At 42.7% G+C, this 19,326-nt stretch overlaps 1 protein-coding gene across 2 annotated transcripts in view; it reads right to left on the bottom strand.

The window, feature by feature from the left end:
• Nucleotides 1-19,326, bottom strand: part of TNR (tenascin R) — an 85,850-nt gene that overhangs the window by 8,043 nt on the left and 58,481 nt on the right. For both annotated transcript variants that reach the window (XM_039242387.1, XM_039242388.1), the window contains 2 exons: nt 4,195-4,346; nt 2,708-2,804 (listed from right to left, as the gene is read on the bottom strand). In XM_039242387.1, coding sequence (XP_039098318.1) covers nt 2,708-2,804; nt 4,195-4,346 — 249 coding nt within the window. The remainder of the gene's footprint in view (nt 1-2,707; nt 2,805-4,194; nt 4,347-19,326) is intronic.

The following is a 19,326-nucleotide window of genomic DNA, read 5'->3' as shown; positions in this document are numbered from 1 at the left end:
GCCCCCAGACATTTTCTAATCTTTGTTTGTACCACCCCGCTCCCCCGCCCCCCGCCATGACATCAGGCATGAGGGCTCTGTATTTAACTGTCTTTAATAATATTAACATTGTTTCCTTTTCATTGTATTAATTTTAAGGCTCCTTTTTATTTTGGCACATGGTAACTAGCTTGCAATGCAATAAGTTTCTTCCCCCAAACAGTAGATTTAACTAAATAAAGCAAGTGATACAGAGGGGATTTAAGTGTGTAGTAGTCCAGCTACTTCATAGATAACACAAAGATTGTGGATGCTGTGTAGAGTGGCTGAGGTCTGGGGGATACGAGCCCTGTCTGCTGAGCCTTTGGATTTGTGTGCATGCACTTGCCTCCCAGGCTATATGGAAGCTTTTAGAAGGTAAATACTTCCTACTGGCTTGACTTCTCTCTCGATGTTCTTACCTTGTAGTTTTATTACCTACATCAACAAACATAGATCTGGGCATCTAATAGGTACTCAATAAATTCTTATCATGGGTTGACTGATACCTACTCTCTCTCTCTTTTTTAAAGTTTATTTATTTATTTTTGAGAGACAAAGAGAGACAGAGCAGGAGTGGGGCAGGGTCAGAGAGAGAGGGAGACACAGGATCCAAAGCAGGCTCCAGGCTCTGACCTGTCAGCACAGAGCCCAACAAGGGGCTCGAACTCACTGTGAGATCATGACCTGAGCCGAAGTTAGATGCTTAACTGACTGAGCCGCCCAGAAGCCCCAATAAATAAACTTTAAAAAATAAGCTATTTTATATTTTTGGAAGAGAGAGACCTAGAGAGAGTGTGTGTGTACAAGTAGAGAAGGGGCAGAGAGGGGGGAGAGAATTTTAAGCAAGCTCCATGCACTACTCAGAGCCAAACTCTGGGGTTGATCTTATGACCCTGGGATCATGCCCCCTGAGACAAAATCAAGAATTGGTCACCCAACAGACTAAACCACCCAGGTGCCCCCAAAACAGGCCTATTTTGGATTCATTTTAGATTTACAGAAACATTATGAAGATGCACATAGAGTTCCCATAGATTCTACCCTCAATTTCCCTTATTATTAACGCCTTTCGTTAGTAGGATACATTTGTTACAATTGGCAAGCTGATATCAACACATTATGAACTAAAATCCATATTTTTTCAGATGTTTTGTTTTTACCTAATGTTGCTCTTTTTTTTTTTTTTTTTTTCCTGTTATGTCCCATCCAGGATACCACATTATGTTTAGTTAGGTCTCCTTAGGCATCTCCTAGATGTGCCAGGTTTTTCTCATTTTTGATGACTTTGATGGTTCTGAGGAATACTGGTCAGATATTGGTCAATTGAGATTCTGATCTTGTCCTCACGATTAGACTGGGGTTATAGGCTTTGGGGAGGACAACCACAGAGGTCATCCTTAAGCACCTACTCTCTCAGGCACCATAACAGGCAATGGGATTAAAAGAGGACTATGATGTGGTCCTAGTCCTGAAAGAAGTTTACACAGCATCATCAAGAGAGACAGAAAGAAAAATGGACACTGTGCTTTGGGGACACAGAAGAGAGAGTGGCCAATTCTCCCACAGGCAAAGGGTGAGAACATTGGGCACGATAGGTTCTATGGGAAGAGGTCTTTGAATATACACATATGCACGCCAAGGTGTATGGGGAGGGGTGATATGGTTGGCTGGGAGTGTTCCTTGCAGATGAATCATTAGTGACTATGGATGTCTGGAGTTTGGTGTGTGTATGGGGCTGGGGGTGGGGAGAGGAGTGGAGTGCTTAGTGGTGGAGAGCAGTCTCTGGAGGTAGATTAGAGAGGGCTTTGCACCTTAACTAAGGGGTTTGGCTTTCACCTGGGTTTACAAATGAGGTTAACCACTGCTCGGATTTTGGGCATCAGGAAGAAGGCCATGCAGATAATGGAGAGGCAGGGAGGTGAGGTGGAGGGCTGTCATGTGAGCATCCAGGAGAAAGACACCGAGGCCCGGTTGAGACAGTAATGGGGACAGAGAAAGGAGACCACGACTATGGGAGCTGGCTATTTGCCTGGCCCCCTGCCTCCTCATGCACATCACTGTGAAAATCTAACCAAGACGGGGATGCAGGTAATAGATTCGCCACTTTCCAGGATTGGTGCCTCTGCTACCTGCGTGGATGGGGTGTGGATTCACCTTCACACACCGGTTCAGCTCTTAATCTATACCTCCTGCTTGTGTCAGACCTCTGGGAGATTGCAGGTCACCTCCAATGCCACTTTCATGTTTTCCCTTCCCTCGCCAAGTCAGGTGATCGCATTCCTTTAGGGAGCTGGGGCAGGGCGGCCGCCTCACTTCTCTCCTGACCTGCAGGCTGGCCCGGCCAGTGCCTAGCTTCTGAGAGATGCCCAGCTGGCGTGCTGTGTCCCCCTCCCCCTCCCTCACCAGGCGGCTTACTTCCTTTGTCGCTGCCTCATGTCAAGATCCATCAGCATAAGAGACTACTAATGAGGATGGGAAGAGACAGAGCAAAGAGGAAAACACCACAATAAGATAAAAACAGATCAATAGTGGAGCCAAACAGAGCAAGAGGTACTGAAAGCAATTCACGAGCTGTCAGCTTCTCAACAGCCATGGCGTTTCCAATAATCCCAGACAGACACACAAAGGAGAGAGATGGACGAAAAGCCAGAACAGGGTTCTGAGGGAGAGTACAAAGGAGGATTACCAAGCCAAAACTCATCTTCCAAGTTCCCGAAGCCAACACGGTACTCCGCCCATTTCCGGAAAAAATCAGTTTGGCCGTTCTGCCGCCTCTGGAATACCTGGGAGAGAGAAAAGTGGGGGAAATGAAGTGATGTTACAGAAAAGAAACTCTAAGGATTAAAATTGCTATAACCAAGTTTTGGATCTGCCTCTACAAAGACACTCAGATAAGGAGCACTGCAGTACAGAGCCTAGTGTTAGCCCAACATCTTGTAGGAGATGCTCAGAGCTCTTCACCTGAGTGCAGAGGCCCCTGATGAATAGGCCAGGGTGTGATGTTGACACTAATTTGCACCCCCACGGTGTAGAAGGGACTCAGGATTCATATCGAGCCCCCAAATAGGCAAAGGAAATAAGCTTGGCTCTCAAATTAATCTTTTTGCGGCCGGGTGTAGAGGAAAGCATTTCACACCCAAAGAACGGGACCAACTTCACATCGGCTGGTAACTGTCATCATCCCATTGCAGGCAAAGCAACTAACATATCATTCACTTTCCAAGCTGCTTAAGTGCTAATTTCATTTAACCTCCAATGCATCAGCCTTGGCTTCAATTTCCAATTATGCTTTAAGAAGGAGGCACAAATATGTCAGAAACATAAAAGAAAATGTCTCCCAAGAGTAGCTTATGAGCACAGTCACCATTTAACTCCATTAAAAAACTATCCATTCTGCACCAAGCAAAACCCAGGGCTGTGTGTTAGCAGCAGAAGGTGGGGGGTGGGGTTTACTGTGCGCGCGCAGGGACTGAGCTAACGCTGGGCTGCTTTAGGGCCAGGTTGCAGGAACTCTCCCATCTGCACAGTGAGCTGTGCTGATAGGTGGGGACATCTGTGAGGCTGTCCTTTGTCTTCTCTTGGTATTACTCTATTAGTTCCAGAAGGAAGGTGTCTGTCTTTTCCTGACCATTGGTGCTTCTTGGCAGCTATGGCGGCTCTGGGGAAGACCCAGGGAGGCCAGAGAAGGGTGGGGCAGGGGTGTAACTAGAGATGGCTTTCCAGGCTCTGCCCCTCATCTGCTCCCTCATTTACTCTTCCGATAGACCTTCCCACGGAGGCTCCCCTACTCCTGCAGAGGACCCTCTTCCTACAGAGGAGCCGCCCCTCCTATTCCTTTATGACCGCTGCAGCCTACAGCAGGGGAGACCCTTGGGCTTAGCTGGCCACTGCTCCCTTTCCCTGGCACCCCGGAGCCATATTCCCGAGGCTCCTACACTGGGCCAGGTCACTGCAGCCTGCAACTTCAATATGCTTCCTCCTTCCAGTGCTTGGACAAATCTATGATGGGGCTGGTGAGCAAGGGCCCAGAGACAATGAAGAGCCCCGAGATGGACAGGTGAGGGGTGGATGAATAATGGCCAGAGGATGGTGAAATTTGGGTCCAGAGGTGCTGAGCCAGATGGACGAGACACCAAGGGTGTTTGTGTGTGGAGAACAACCACGTGTACTTACAATCCAGCCACCTCCGTCGGTGGTCATATCGCAGTACACCTGTAGCTTCCGGCTTAGCTCTCCATTGAGGAAGATGGTGTAGACCCCACTCAGAGTGTCTCCGTTCATCAAATGCTGGGCACAGTCTTGAGGATGAGGAAACACCCGGCCCCCTGCGCAGGATAAGAGGTAATTTCCAGAAAGGTTCCTTTCTCCTACTGTGCATAACGGGCCCTTGGACTGGAGAAGGTTATGGGGGGGCCTCGTGGCACTTCATCAAGAGCTGTAAGAAACCCTCAGTGGATCTCAAACAGCATGTGGGAACCTCGCTTTACCCTACATTCCCCCCCTCTTTAGCTGATGTTGGATTTATCAAACAATATACTGCTTTATGGGATCTGAGGACCAAAGATCTGGATTCACAGCCTCGCTCCTTGACTTACCTATTTGTTTGGCTTTAGGCAGATGACCTGACTTCCCTGGGTATCAGTCTTCTTGTCAGTAAAATGGGAATAATAAAAAATATTCCCCCCCCTCCCTCCAGGGTGAACGTGTGTTAATGTAGCCAGTGGGCTGCTCAGGTGATAATTACAGATGCGTGGGCCACAAGAAATCACTGTAAGGGCCCACCTTTCAAAAGGATGAGAGACAGTAGGCAAAACCTTCCGCCATCCTCACACCAGCATGAAGGAATGCCCAAACGAGCTCAGCGTTAGCAAGAGGGACCTCTCCTCCTCGAGTGAAATAATCTCCTCATTGGACTAAACAATCAAAGGGCCATGTTTTACAGTTCAGTTTAAGTTTGAGGAAAGGGCAGGGGAGACAAATTGCTGCTCATCTTTCAGAGAGAACAGCCCAATTTGTAGAACAATATCTAATTAGCTAAAAGAGTAGCTTAAACCATGTATCTTGAAGAGCTTAGCTTCGGGGCAAATTTTAATACTTGGCAGGCAAGCCAAGAAGCAGAGATCCCACCGGAGGAGATTTCTGGACTGAAGGAGTGGATAGAGCAAGCACAAGGAAGAGCGTGACGTGTGAGGAAAAGTGATTCTGGTGCTCTGTAAATACAGTGATGTTCAGAGTCGATGGAGTGCAGTGACGTGCGTTTGCATCCTTGAACTGTAGCAGTTACGAGGAGTCTGGGTAGGAGCCTCACATCTCACTCACTACTGTGTCCCCTAGTGGCAGGCCCAGTGCACTACAGGTGTGACAGAGGGCCACTTGGAGTCAGCTGGGAGGTCAGAGCAACTGGACAGCATAATGCCCCCCAGGGAAGGCGAAGTAATATCCTCACCGAACACTCTGGTCTTCTAAGGCTCCCATCACAGATCATCTGTGAGGCATCCTGTGCTAGGATGAAGTCACTGGAATTCAGTAGATGTGTTAACTCCTAGCACAGGGACTGTCCAGCTTGCCACGGTCAAGGTTCACTCCCATTTAAGGGAGTTTAGAACAAAGGGACATCTTCCTTCAGGCATATTTGTTCCAGGGAGTAACAATATATTTCTATAAAACTTGTACTTGACAAAGTGCGTTTTATTTCTATTTGATTCTTGCAAGACACTTGGAGAGAAAGGCAGACTGTTATAGATCAAATGGGTTGTTATTTTCCAGACAAAGAAACTGTACTCAGGAAGATCACACAGCTTCCATGGGTCACATGAACGTAAATGCTGAGGCCCCAAGTCAAGTGCTCCCTACACTTGACTACATGGAATGTAACATAGATATACAGTTTATAGGATCTACATCTATTCATACAGCAAAGGATTAATTGATGTCTGTATTTATCTTACAAGCATATAAAGCCGCAAAGGTAAAGTTACCTTGGAAAGTTCTATGTTCAAATTAAATATTTGACCCCCAAACTGATTTTCTTAAATAGCTGCAGAAAAGCTCTGAACTTCCATCTCAAGCATGTCTTAGAACCTGACAGAGTTCTCGACTCTGCATATTTCTAGAGGTTATGATTATGTTTCAGGGGACACGTGCAAGGGAGCACTTCCCCCTCTCCCTGTTGCTGTGACAGCACTGTGATTATGTCCTGGCTCCTGAGCCTTTCTCCACCTGGTCTCTGCAGCAACCAGACTGTTCCTTCCTTTCTCCACTCCTCTCATCGCCTGACTTTCTCATTTGAGAAGATCAGCACAAATGTTCTTGGTCTTCAGCTTGCTCCTACCTTATGTGTTATTATATGTGCTGCCGAAGCAAGCACCTACCTTATGTGTTAAATAGTTATTTTTCCCTGGGGTACTTGGGTGGCTCAGTCAGTTAAGCATAGGACTTCAGCTCAGGTCATGATCTCACAGTTTGTGGGTTTGTAGGTTCAATCCCCGCATCGGGCTCTGTGCTGACAGTGCAGAGCCTGGAGCCTGCTTCGGATTCTGCGTCTCCCTCTCTCTCTGCCCTTCTCTCTCTTGTTCTCTCTCTCACAAATAATAAATGTTAATTTTTTTAACAAAATAAAAAAATAGTTCTTTTTCCTTAATCAGTCTGACTCCTTAAAGGGGCCAGAACTCCCAATTTTTTGCCAAAATCCAATGTGTCCCAAACTGCACATCTTCCCCCAAGCCTTATACAAATACACATCTAAAATAGAACCAAACTTCAGGATAGGTAAGTAAATGATGTTATACAGGTTGCTTCACCTTGATGATGTTGATTATTTAATATTTGTTAACATTAAAGTTAGTGATACTTTAAAAAGGCTCAAACACATTAGTTGCTTTAAAGGTAGATCTACCAAAAATAAATATAGTGAATTGAGATGAATTTGCCCTGGAGAAGTTTTGAAACATCTGAAAGACTGTCATATAAAAAAGGGATTCATGTTTTTTAATTCAGAAAATGGGAATGAAATCGACTTAAGAAAATGTGAATTTAAGCGGTATCAAAAGTTTGGATGAGATGAAATTCCCAGACTGTCTCCCAGGAGAGGAAGGGTTGCATTTCCTTCCTCCTGGGCCCCACACTGGGTTGGGTGGTGGAGGTGCTCACCAAATGTGTTCGGGGTTGATGCATAGTTGCTGGGTACACTTGTCTTACTGTTGACAAATTGCAAGGCCACCTGGTTGTTTCTAGATTTGTCATAGTCTGTGGCGTTAATGGAAGACAATCAACAAGTATTGTGCAGCGACTAGAATTTTCTTGAGGGTTTGAAGAACACAACGCTACCATGAAACCACTCTTTTCCACCCTCTCTGGCTCTCAGTCTTGCCAAAGTTTTGCCTCGTATCACTAGTCCTTGATCAAATCAGTGTTCCTTTTCACCAGATGAGAGGAGGCAGAGGCTCGCTAATTGTTCCCAAATGGGGACTTCATTAAAATCCAGATTCTTGGGTTTTGTAGGAGATTAACTGAATCAGAATATTTGGGAGTGGGAGGGGGTCAGTGTCTTACCAGATCTCCTCAGATGAGACTGAGGAACAACTGGATTTGAACTCCTCCCTTTTTCTGGTACATTTTCCTCGTAGGCCAAGAGATGGAATTGGTAAGCCACACTGTGCCCCCGAGGGGTCTGGCCATCTGCCTTCTCTGCCGAGATCCTATGCTTTAGTGACCAGACTGAGTGTCTAGGTCTCTTCCTCCCTCCCTCCCTCTTTCCTTCCCCATCTCTCCCAGTAGGGATGTCTTGAGTGGGCCCGTCCCAAGATTTAGACTGGGTGGACTGGGAAAGTGAGGGAATAAGAGATGCTATTTATCCTTGAGTTTAAGCCTTGTATTCAAGTTTTTCCCATTAAGTTCATCTTTAGGGGTTGTTAGACTTTAGATGATCTGATTATAAAGAATGCACTGAGGGGCACCTGGGTGGCTCAATTGGCTGAGTGTCCAACTTTGGCTCAGGTCATGATCTCATGGTTCATGGTTTCTAGCCCTGCATCAGGCTCTGTGCTGACAGCTTGGAGCCTGGAGCCTGCTTCGGATTCAGTTTCCCCCTCTCTCTCTGCCCCTCCGCAACTTGCTCTCTGTCTGTCATTCTCACAAAAATCAATAAACATTAAAAAAATTGTTTCCTAAAAAGGAATGCACTGATTCCTACTCTGCTATGTTCCTTGCATGTATACTGTGGTTTCATACATTCTTAGGAGATTGTCAGGAAAGATTTCAGGCATCCTTAGTGCTCTAGATGTCATGCCATCTAAAATCATCAGAAACTCACCTTTGACCCTAACATAGATCACTCTAATAATTATCCCCAAGGCAGAAGTTTTAGGACCAAAAGCAAAATTGGAAGGCATTTGTTCCCTTTAGTATAATAACTGGGGCCTGGCTTGACAAAGACCCGTGTGTGTGTGTGTGTGTGTGTGTGTGTGTGTGTGTGTGTGTGAGAGAGAGAGAGAGAGAGAGAGAAAGCCCAAGCTTCAGTGATTACCAAGTTAAGAGGAAAGCAATGCCAAGTGATCAGTACACTGTGATGTCTCATGGTTAAGTGTTTCTAGATGTAATTGTGAGATCAACAGGACTGGGGCACTCACCGGAAGAATTGCTCGGAAATTGGTTTGTGTTGGGCATCCGAAGGCTGACTGCTGAGTGGGGTGATGTGAGCTACGTGACATACAGCACAATTAGACAACCCCCAGCCAGCTGGGAGTGAAGGAAGAGACTTTATCTGTCCCTGTCCTGTCCCTTACTTGTTTTCTGCTCTTGGATGCCAACTTTAAAAGAGTCAGAGTCAATGGTTTTGGAGAGCATCTGCCCACTTTTATGGCCTTAGCATCAGGACCAAAGCATGATGCCAGCATTTCTCTCTGAGGACAGCCTCAGCAGGTGTCTGTGTAACTACACAGCAAAGTGAGCTTCTCCACAGAAGCACAGGTGGCTGTCTCTGGTCACCAGCACTTAGACTGTCCTTCCCAGAAGTGGGTTTCTGGTTGGCAGGTTTGCGGAGGGTAGTCTGAGGTCATGGACAGGGCAAAGTTACCGGTTCAGCACACATGAGCTGTGAAAACCCACCACCTTAGCCTCCTTAATAGCATATTCTAATCCATTACTTGTTTATTCTTTTATATCATTCAACAGACATATAGGGAGTATCTGTTGGGTTCTAAATATTGAGCTAAGAGATGGGAATATAAAGAATAAAAGAACAGAGTCCCATTTTTCCAGTTGCTCACATTCTGGTGGGAGAAACCAACAAATATAACCCCAAGCTCTAAGTGCTCTGGGAAAGAGGTAAGTATAAGGAGCTATCAAACATGGAGGTGGGCATTCAATGAAGCTTCGGGCTGACGAGGGTAGAGGGAACTGTAGAGCCTGGGATGTGGCTGGCTTAGCAAGTGCTAGTGAGAAAGTACTCCTTATTTTAGGAACTGATGTAGAAGTTAGCTACAAATCGGTGAGAAAAGGGTGTCCCAGGTCTGCACAAAACATGGCTTATTTAAGAAACTGTGGACTTAGCCAGGAGCTGGGTTGAGTGGATGAGCGAGAGTCTCAGGGAGGTAAGCAGGGGCTGGATCATGCCATTTAAGGAGCTGAACTTTCTTGGGCAGGTGATAGAATGAAGAGACCATTGATGGACTTTAAGCTCAAGTTTTTAGAAAGATCGGTCTTACTGTGGGGTGAAGAATGAATTAGACTGGGGTGAGACTGGAGTTAAGACACCATTCAAGAGGGAATCTAGGACGAGAAGTGACAAAAGTTTTTAAGGATATAACAGGAATGGAGAACCAACTGAACAATAGGTAACTTGAATGCCTTCATCTGAAGCAGAGTTGCTGAGAAAGGTCCTCAAGCACCGCAGATCAGCTGCCTCTACCCACCACAGGCAAATACAATAGGCTTCTGACTCTTCCTTTCAAAGATAAGCTGAAGGTACTCTGGCAGAGCAATATTCTGACCTAATGTGCCTTATTCCTTGGACTCACTTATATTAGGAAACCCAGTTCCAGAGCAGATGAATTAAACACAGACTAGCACCTGTCAGCCTGACCCCTCTCTGTGTCTGTTGATTGGATCTGGCAAGGAGAGGGCTGGATCATGGTTATACCTCCTGCCTGGTCTTTTCCTGCCATTATGACCCTACTTACATCCACTCTCCATTTTTTAATGAGTGATTTTTTTTTTTTATAATGTAAATGTGATCCTATCTCATACTATCCCTCTCATGAGAAATAACCTCCAATGGCTTCTTCAGGACAATGGCTCCAACTGCAATGGCTTCTTGCAATTAGAAGACCATCTGAAATCCTTACCCTGGCCTACAAAGCCTTGTATGCTCTGGCTTTGCCTTGGACTTCATGTCCTCTCTTGCTGGCTTTCTTCTTCTTCTTCTTCTTCTTCTTCTTCTTCTTCTTCTTCTTCTTCTTCTTCTTCTTCTTCTCCTCCTTCTTTTTTTACAAATAGTTTATTGTCCAGTTGGTTTCCATATAACACCCAGTGCTCATCCCCACAAGTGTCCTCCTCCATGCCTATCACCCCCCCACACACACACCCATAAGTCCTCAGTTTGTTCTCAGCATTCAAGAGTCTCTCATGGTTTGCCTCTCTCCCTCTCCCCCACTATTTCCCCACTTCTTCTCCCCCACGGTCCTCCATTAAGTTCCTCCTAATCCTCCTATATGTGCAAACATATGATATTTGTCCTTCTCTGCCTGACTTATTTTGCTCAGCATTACACCCTCAAGGTCCATCCATGTTGCTACACATGGCCAGATTTCATTTTTTCTCATTGCCATGTAGTATTCCATTGTATAGATAAACCATATCTTCTTGATCCATTCATCCGTTGATGGACACTTAGGCTCTTTCCATGTTTTGGCTATTGTGGAGAGTGCTGCTATGAACTTTGGGGTACATGTGCTCCTATGCATCAGCATTTCTTTATCTCTTGGGTAAATTCTTAGCAGTGTTATTGTTGTTTCATAGGGGAGTTCTATTGTTAATTTTTTGAGGAACCTCCACACTATTTTCCAGAGGGGCTGCACCAGTTTGCATTCCCACCAACAGTGTAAGAGGGTGCCCATTTCTCCACATCCTTGCCTTGCTGGCTTTCTCTAATCTCCTGAACATGCCAAATGTATCCCTCCTTTGGGGTATAGTAATTACCCTTACAGGGTTTGGAATGCTCTTCTTCGTGTGATTCACTCTCATCATTCAAGCCCTGGATCAAACGTCTCAGCTCAAAGGGAGACCTTTTCTGACATCTTAGTTGAGGCCAGAATCTATGATAGGGGAAGGAAGTGCCAATCAGAAAATGCTTCATACCATAAGAACCTAGAGGTTAGGTCTTTATATCTGTGTCTATTCCATTCCTGGTTATTTAAAAAAAAAAATATGATAACTACTTGAAATTACCTGTTTTCCTTCCTTTGTCTATTCCTATCTGCCTCACCCCCCTGAACATAAGTTTCAGGAGGGTGAACATCTGATTCATCTTGTTCACTCCTATATCCTCAGAACTTAGAACAGTGTTTGAGCCACGGTAGATGCTGAGTAAATAATTGCTAAATGTATGATACCATGGGAACACCATATCCACCCCTATGCTTATGAAAAAGGAAATTACAATTAGATTTTCTGAAAACATTTGGGAAAATACAATTAAAAATTGGCCAGATAAAATCCTGTGTATAATGACATATAAGGTCCTTCTATAACATCCACAATGCCATCTCATAACCTAGGCAGATGGTATTGATGTTTGATGAAACTCACTGCCTTCCCAGTAGAGTGATTGAACATCCCTGCCCAACTGAATACCACAAACAATTCTATGTAAATAAATTTAAAAACTTATATGAAATGGACCATTTCCTTGGAAATCACTGTCTACCAAAAGTCACCCAAGATGAAATGGGTAACCTGAATAAGATTATAACTATTAAAGACATTGGATCTGTAATTAAAACCTTTAAAAAAGAATCTCCAGGCCCAGATGGCTTTGTTGTTAATTCTACCAAACATATAAAACAGGAACATCACCAATTTTATATATTCTCTTCCAGAAAATGGAAAAGGAGGGAACATTTACAACTCATTCAATAAGGCCACAATTATCTGGGTACAAAAACCAGGTAAATAGTACAAAAAAAGAGAAAGAGTTGGTTAGAAAAAAGTTTTGAAGTTCTATCTTTGTTTTTCCCCCATACTTTCATAAACTATTCGTTATCTACCTCTTCATGTGTACTTGGTCTTCTCTATCACACACATAACAGGCACAGCAGCTGATAATCCAAAAGAAACACGAACCCACAAGGCAGAATGTCCATCATTAGAGAGTAAGACTACTGAGAAAGAAGGACCATAGGCAGTGTGACTTCCATGACCTGATGCAGAACTATTCGAATAGTATATACAAGTTTAAATTAAGCATGATAGCTTTATTTAAGGCGGTCAGGAAGGATATTAACAATATGAAAAAAAGAACGAAAATCATGAATAATTAAGTAGAAATATTAGGCATGAATAATATAATAGTGGAAAGTAAGAACATCATGGATGGAATAAATGGAGACTTTAGATTCAGCTAAACACAAATAAATAAATTTTTGAATAATCAGATCGAGGAACTTTCTGAAAAGATTTAAAAGCAAAGATAAAGATAAAAAAACATAAAGACAAAGCTAAGAGATTTGGAGGAGAGAATATACATGTCAACATCTAACTAATAGAAGTCCTAAAGAGGGGAAATAAAAACAGAAAGAAATGTCTAAAGAAATAATGAAGTGTCTCAGAATAGAATATAAAACACCTCAGACTTAAAGGGCTCTCAAAGTGTTGGACTAAAGATACAAAGAAAAGTGAAGCCCAAGACACACGGTGAAGTGGAGGACTGTAAAAAAGAAAGAGTAACATTCTAAAAGCTTCTGGAAAGAGCAGACAGCCTCCAGAGGGAACAAGAATCAGACTGACATCAGACTTTTCAGTGGCAACACTGCATATAAAAAGGCAATGGAGTATTTTACAATATGAAGAAACAAATATTTAAACCTGGCATTTTGTATCTCTGATCATACTGCAATTCAAAAAAAGTCAAAAATTCTGATCATACTGCAATTGTGCAACACAATACTGCTCTGCACATGTGTGATTTCATAAGGTCTGCCTTACAAAACCCTTTCTGGAAAATCTCGAGTAAGCACACAGTTCAGAAGAGTGACAAATGCTGCAGATATGAAAAGTAAGGGTGGTTAAATACTGGAGTAAGATGTCTTATTTGTGCCTTAAAAAAAAGACTATCATAAAAGAAGAGGGGAAAAATGTCTATTTTTAACAACCCACAGTCCAAATCTACACAGGGTTTGTTTGGGTGAAGGTGAAAGGGACAGGGAGTGGGGAGGAGTCCAGAGGGGTTCAAGAACATGCTCAAGTACCTGGATTACTTCAGGGAAGGTACTATACTGATCATTTTAAGAAATCGATAGGGACAGGGGCACCTGGGTGGCTCAGTCAGTTAAGCATCTGACTTCACCTCAGGTCATGATCTCACAGTTCCTGAGTTCAAGCCCCGCACCAGGCCTATGCTGACAGCTCAGAGCCTGGAACCTGCTTTGGATTCTGTCTCTCTCTCTCCCTCTCTCTGCCCCTTCTGCACTCATATTGTTTCTCTCTCTCTCAAAAATAAATAAACATAAAAGAAATTGATAGGGACAAATAAACATGAATATGGATCTTAAATCTAAAAGCTGGTTCATTGAAAATATTAATATTGATTAATATTAATAAGACTGATTATTAAGAAAGAAGCTGCCAAAAGTAAAATGAAAAAGGGAAAATAGCTACAGATATATCATAGATTAAAAATAAAGTCTTTCGAGGAATTTTATGCTGCTAAAGTTTAAGACTCAGATGAAATGAATAAACTCCTAGAAGATTATAAAGAGTCACAACTGGTATAAGAAGAAACAGAGACCTTAGGTAGATAATGTGGAGGTACTAGTCAAACATCTCATGTCCCTAAAACAAAGAGAAACAACCAAAACAACAACAACAAAAAATGTTCCAGTGGTTTTAGTGATGAGTTCTGTTGTAAGTTATTCCCAAAAAGGTATGAAAAAGAATGAAAACTGTCTAGGTTTTTTAATACTTCTAAAATTTCTTTTTTGAGAGAGAGAGAGAGAGAGAGAGAGTGCAAGCAGGGGAGGGGCAGAGAGAGAAGGAGATACAGAATCTGAAGCAGGCTCCAGGCTCTGAGCTAGCTGTCAGCACAGAGCCCAACGTGGGGCTCGAAGTCACAAGCCATGAGATCATGACCTGAGCCAAAGTCAGATACTTAACTGATTGAACCACCCAGGCACCCCAAACTGTCTAGATTTTTTAAATGAATCTAGTGAAACATGTATTTCAGAACTCAATAAGGAAGCATGTACATGAGAAAATGTATAGGTCAATTTCACTTTCGATTGTAGATGTGTAAACAGGCTAAACAAAATCGTAGCTAATCAGACCCAACAGTGCAGTAAAAAAAAAAATCATATTCAGGTGAGGTTTCTCATAGGAATGTAAAGAAAAATCCATCAGTGTACTTCATCCTGTTGTTAAGATAAGGATAAAAAATCATACAATTAACTCGGTTGATGCAGAAAAAAGCCATTTGATAAAGTTTAACCACAAAGTTTATGACAAAACTTTTAGTTTCAAATAGAAGAAAATTCTGTAACTTAAGTGTTTTAAACTTCAAACCTAAGCAAATATTATCTTGGTTTATTTAAGATTAGACAATTATATATTTATTTTAATAAACATTTTTTAATGTTTATCTATTATTGAGAGATAGAGAGTGTGTGGGGGAGGGGCAAAGAGAGAGGGAGACAGATTCTGAAGCAGGCTTCAGGCTCTGAGCTGTCAGTACAGAGTCTGATGTGGGGCTTGAACTCATGGACCACGAGATCATGACCTGAGCCAAAGCTGGATACTTAACAGACTGAGCCACCCAGGGACCTCTATATTTATTTTATTTTAGAAAATCTTAGTTTTTTTAAATTTTCCCATTTAAAAAAAACTTAAAAATGAAGACTTAGCAAAAAGTATGCAACATGAAGCTGCAACTAAACATTCCCTTTAAGAATGGGAACAAGTCAAGTTATCTAATATCACTGTTCAGTTTAACATAGTTCTTGAGGTCTCAGCTAATGTGACAGGAAAAGAAAAGTAAATGAATAAGAGGTATAAGGATTGGAAAAGTATAGATAAAACCAGTATTATTTGTAAATGATACAAAACATTTACCTAAAAATATCAACAGAAATAATAGATAATTAGAATTAATAAAAGAACTTAGCAGGATTGCTGGGTATGGGATCAATATACAAAAATCCATAGCATCTTTCCATATCAGCAATAAGAAAATAGAAAATATTTTTTAGAGTCCAATAAAAGTCACCACACAATAAGAAATTATAAGTTGTTTAGAAATTAGCCAAGAACATAATGTTATAGAAAAATGCTTAAAATCCTATTAAAGAACACAAAGATGATTTGAATGAATGAAGATACATTGTATACTTTTAGAAGGGATGACTTAGTATTCTAAATATGTCAGTTCTCTCCAAATTACTTTAGAAATTCATTGCAATTCCAGTCTAAATTCAAGACAAAATTTCTTTGGTGGAACTTGAGATGCCTATGGAGAAATGAAGGTCACCAAGAGCTGAGGTGACTTAGAAAAATAAAAGTGATATTAATATTGAGATATTAATGTTAAGATATTGAGTGATAGATATTAAGACACAATGTAGTTAGTGTTGACAAAAGAACAGATATAGACCATGGACTAGAATATGGAGTTCAGAGTTCAGAGACAGATACATGTACATATAGAAACCTAATATACAGTAAAGCACCACAAATCAATACCACATACAAAATAGACAAAATATAAAAACTCTACAAAGTTAATAAAAGTGCATATAGAAGAATATCTTTGTGTCCCACAGGCAGGGAAAGACTTAAAGACTTCCAAACCTCAAATACTGACAGGCAATACTAACTTATCACAGGGACTGTAGAAAGATAGGCTGTATGCACAAGCAACTTACAGAAAAAGGCAACTTGAAAGGCTAACAAGCATAGATGAGATGATTAAACTCAAACTTGTTATTATTTAAAGAAATTAAGTAGAAAATGAAATATCAATTATGCCCATTAGATGGTCAAAAATTACAAAGCTGGATCATGTCATTGGAAACAGGAGCTATCATGAACTGCTGTAGGAAGTGTGGACTAGCATAACCATCCCAAAGAACAATACTTAGTTAAACCATGTAAACAGGTACCCCGTGACCCAGTCATTCCTCTTCTGGGAGTATATCCCAAAGGTGTTGCCTCCCTGATTCATAAGTGGACACACATAAGGTATTTTTTGCAGCGCCATTTGTGGTGTGGAAGGTTGGGGACTATCTGATGTCCATCTTGGGAGAATAGAGAGGTAACATGTGATGGGTGAACAGCATGCAGTATTTTGCAACAGTTGGAAGCAAGAGACTAGATCCCTGAACAATGGCATTAGTGGATCTTAAAAACAGTGCTGAGTGGAAAATGAGAGAGCAGGGAATGAATTATGTAATCCAGTGCCATTTGCACACCTTTACAATATATTCAAAACTTTTCCAAGAACGCATTTTTCACAAACATGTATAAACAAAAGGACACAAATTCAACGCCTCAGAATGGTTGTGTGTAGAAGGCAGAAGAAGAGACCAAAGTAGTAAGATATAAGTGCATAAAAGTAGACAGGGCCCTTGTGGGTCATGGATGGGAATGGTTTGTTCAAATGGGGTGCTTAGTGCCCTGCCTCCTTGCACACAGTCAGGTATCCAAGAAAGGAGAAGGTGGACCTCTCCTTTTGGGGGTTTGCTTATTTCAGTGAAGCTAGCACTCCAGCTGTTTCTAAGTAGTGGAGCACAGAGAATCTTCTTCAGTTCCCTATGTTGGTGAAGGGGGAAGTGTGATATAAATAAGAGTAGAAAGCAATGCACAGTGGTCACTGGGATTCCCAACTGATAATTACGTGGATTTGCATGACCCACTATCTATTGTCCAGGGACCTAGGATTTGCCAATCCTCATTAATTTTTACAGCTTCAAAAACTGAAGCTTGTGTTAACGTAGATTCCCAGAGCTTTTCCCGAAAAACCCCAGAGAGCCACTCAGCCTGGATGTGGGATAGGACTGGACCAAAGGCAATAAAGAAAACTTCTCATTACTCATCTCTCGGTACCTCCACAAATGATTGTCTTCGCTTAACCTCAAGGTCAAGACAACCTATTTTATAGTGTTCACTGTCTCTGAGGACAAGCTTTCGTGAGCGTCTTGTTTGCTTCTTATGGTATTAAAAGAGACAATGAAATGAGCCTCTCAGAAGATCATTTCACCAAGTCCCTGTTGCTCTACGGGGAATATTTGTTTCCTCATTTATATTCATGCTTCTGAAAGACAAGTAGACCTTGAATGAAATTTCAGGCGACAGTAAATTATAAATAATGTATCCATATTTTTTCTCTTCCATACTACTTGTATTTAATTCCCCCCAGAGCCTTGTGCAAACACCAGAGACAACAGGACAGACAGCTATTAACATGACGGAAAGAATGAAATGGGTTTATGCTCTGTGGCAGGAATGCAGCAAGGGAAGACATCTTGATCAAAGAAAGTTTCTGGGGTTTTGTGGGAGTGAGTTCTTTTCTTCTCGCTCTCTCTTTTACGTTTATTTTTAAAAGCATCTCAGCTCTTTTTCTTTCCAGACCATTAAATAGACATCTGCTTGAGGTGAGCCCACCAAAGGCAAGATGAGGGTTTGTCAGTGGAGGAAGGCCAATCAGGGGCCCAGCTCTAGGCTCTTTTGTTCCATAAGGCAAGGCATGGAAAATGCTTAGAACGATCAGCTGACAGCATCCCATCCTAAGAATAGGATGCTGCTAAGTGGAAAGCTCAGGTACTGTCAATGAAGTCGGAAAGGATGCCTGTTACTAGAATGAAATTAGCCTCTAAATCCATCAGCCCTGATGTGCCGTCACAAAGGAGGCTCTGGTGTTTTTCAGACCTCTTGCTCAGCAGGAATAATTCATGGGGTTCAGACTGGCAGCCCTTCAATCTTTCAAGTATGTGCAAAGATTCTCTGCTCTTTGTTTTTGTTTCTTTCTTCTTCTAGTTCCCCTTCCCTTCCCCTCCTCTGTTTCCGTCTTTTTCCTCCTCCTCTTTTTCTCCTCTTCCTCCTCCTTTTTTTCTTTTTAGGCAAACAGTGGTCCGCAGATAGAGTGGACAGGGCGAGCTATGTGGCTTCCGTGTGTGTGTGTGTGTGTGTGTGTGTGTGTGTGTGTGTGTGTGTGAGTGTGTGTGTGTGTTGGGGGGGAGTTAGAGAGGAAGGGAGAGGATGAGCTGGGATGTGCTTCGAGTCAGGGGAGGCAGAATTAGGCTGAAGGTGAAGCCACTGAGACCACAGTTCAGAGGGAATCTGATTTCCAGAGACCTTTAAGAGATCAATGGGGCTAACAGGAGAGTTCTGGGATGAGAAACACCTGCCCCCGGTGCTGAAGGCCCCTTCTCCTGGATTCTTCCTCAAGGCATCTGGCTCAAGCCACCCATTAAGCAAACCTCAAACTTTTCCTTCATTTCTTTTTTTTTATTTGTGTGTGTGTGTGTGTGTGTGTGTGTGTGTGTGTGTGTTTGAGAGAGAGAGAGAGAGAGAGAATGCATGTGCATGCACAAGAGTAGGGGAAGGGTTGGGGGCAGGGAGAGGGAGAGAAAAGAGAAAGAATCCTAAGCAATCTCCATAGGGCTCGACCCCATGACCCCCAGGATCACGACCTGAGCCTAAATCAAGAGTTGGACTCTCAACCGAATGAGCCACCCAAATGCCCCTCCCTCTTGATAACATCCTGATCCCCACATTTAGGAAGCTGGTACTCTTGTATTCTCTTCCTCCTTAATAAAATTTGCTTTGGGCATGGGAGAAGAAAGGGGTGGTTAGAAAAGGTAGGGAAGGGACATGGCTCAAGCAGAGAAGGCTCACTAATGTTGACATGGAAACAACTGTGTAGGTCTAGTATAATCTATTCAGGGAAATTTGCATTGGGGTGGCAGAGAGAACCTGAAATTAGAGGGACTTTGGGCACCACACTGTGCAGGCAGTACGTCTCTGCCTGTCCCATCCCTGTGATGGATGTTGAAAATCTCCTTCTACAGCTTTATTTCACCAGAAACCCCTCTTCCATGCTCT

Source organism: Hyaena hyaena, unplaced genomic scaffold, assembly GCF_003009895.1.
Source record: "Hyaena hyaena isolate Hyena2069 unplaced genomic scaffold, ASM300989v1 scaffold_209, whole genome shotgun sequence".
NCBI lineage: Eukaryota > Metazoa > Chordata > Mammalia > Carnivora > Hyaenidae > Hyaena > Hyaena hyaena.
The sequence above is the reverse complement of the archived record's forward strand: the minus strand, read 5'-3'. Positions and strand labels throughout refer to the sequence as shown.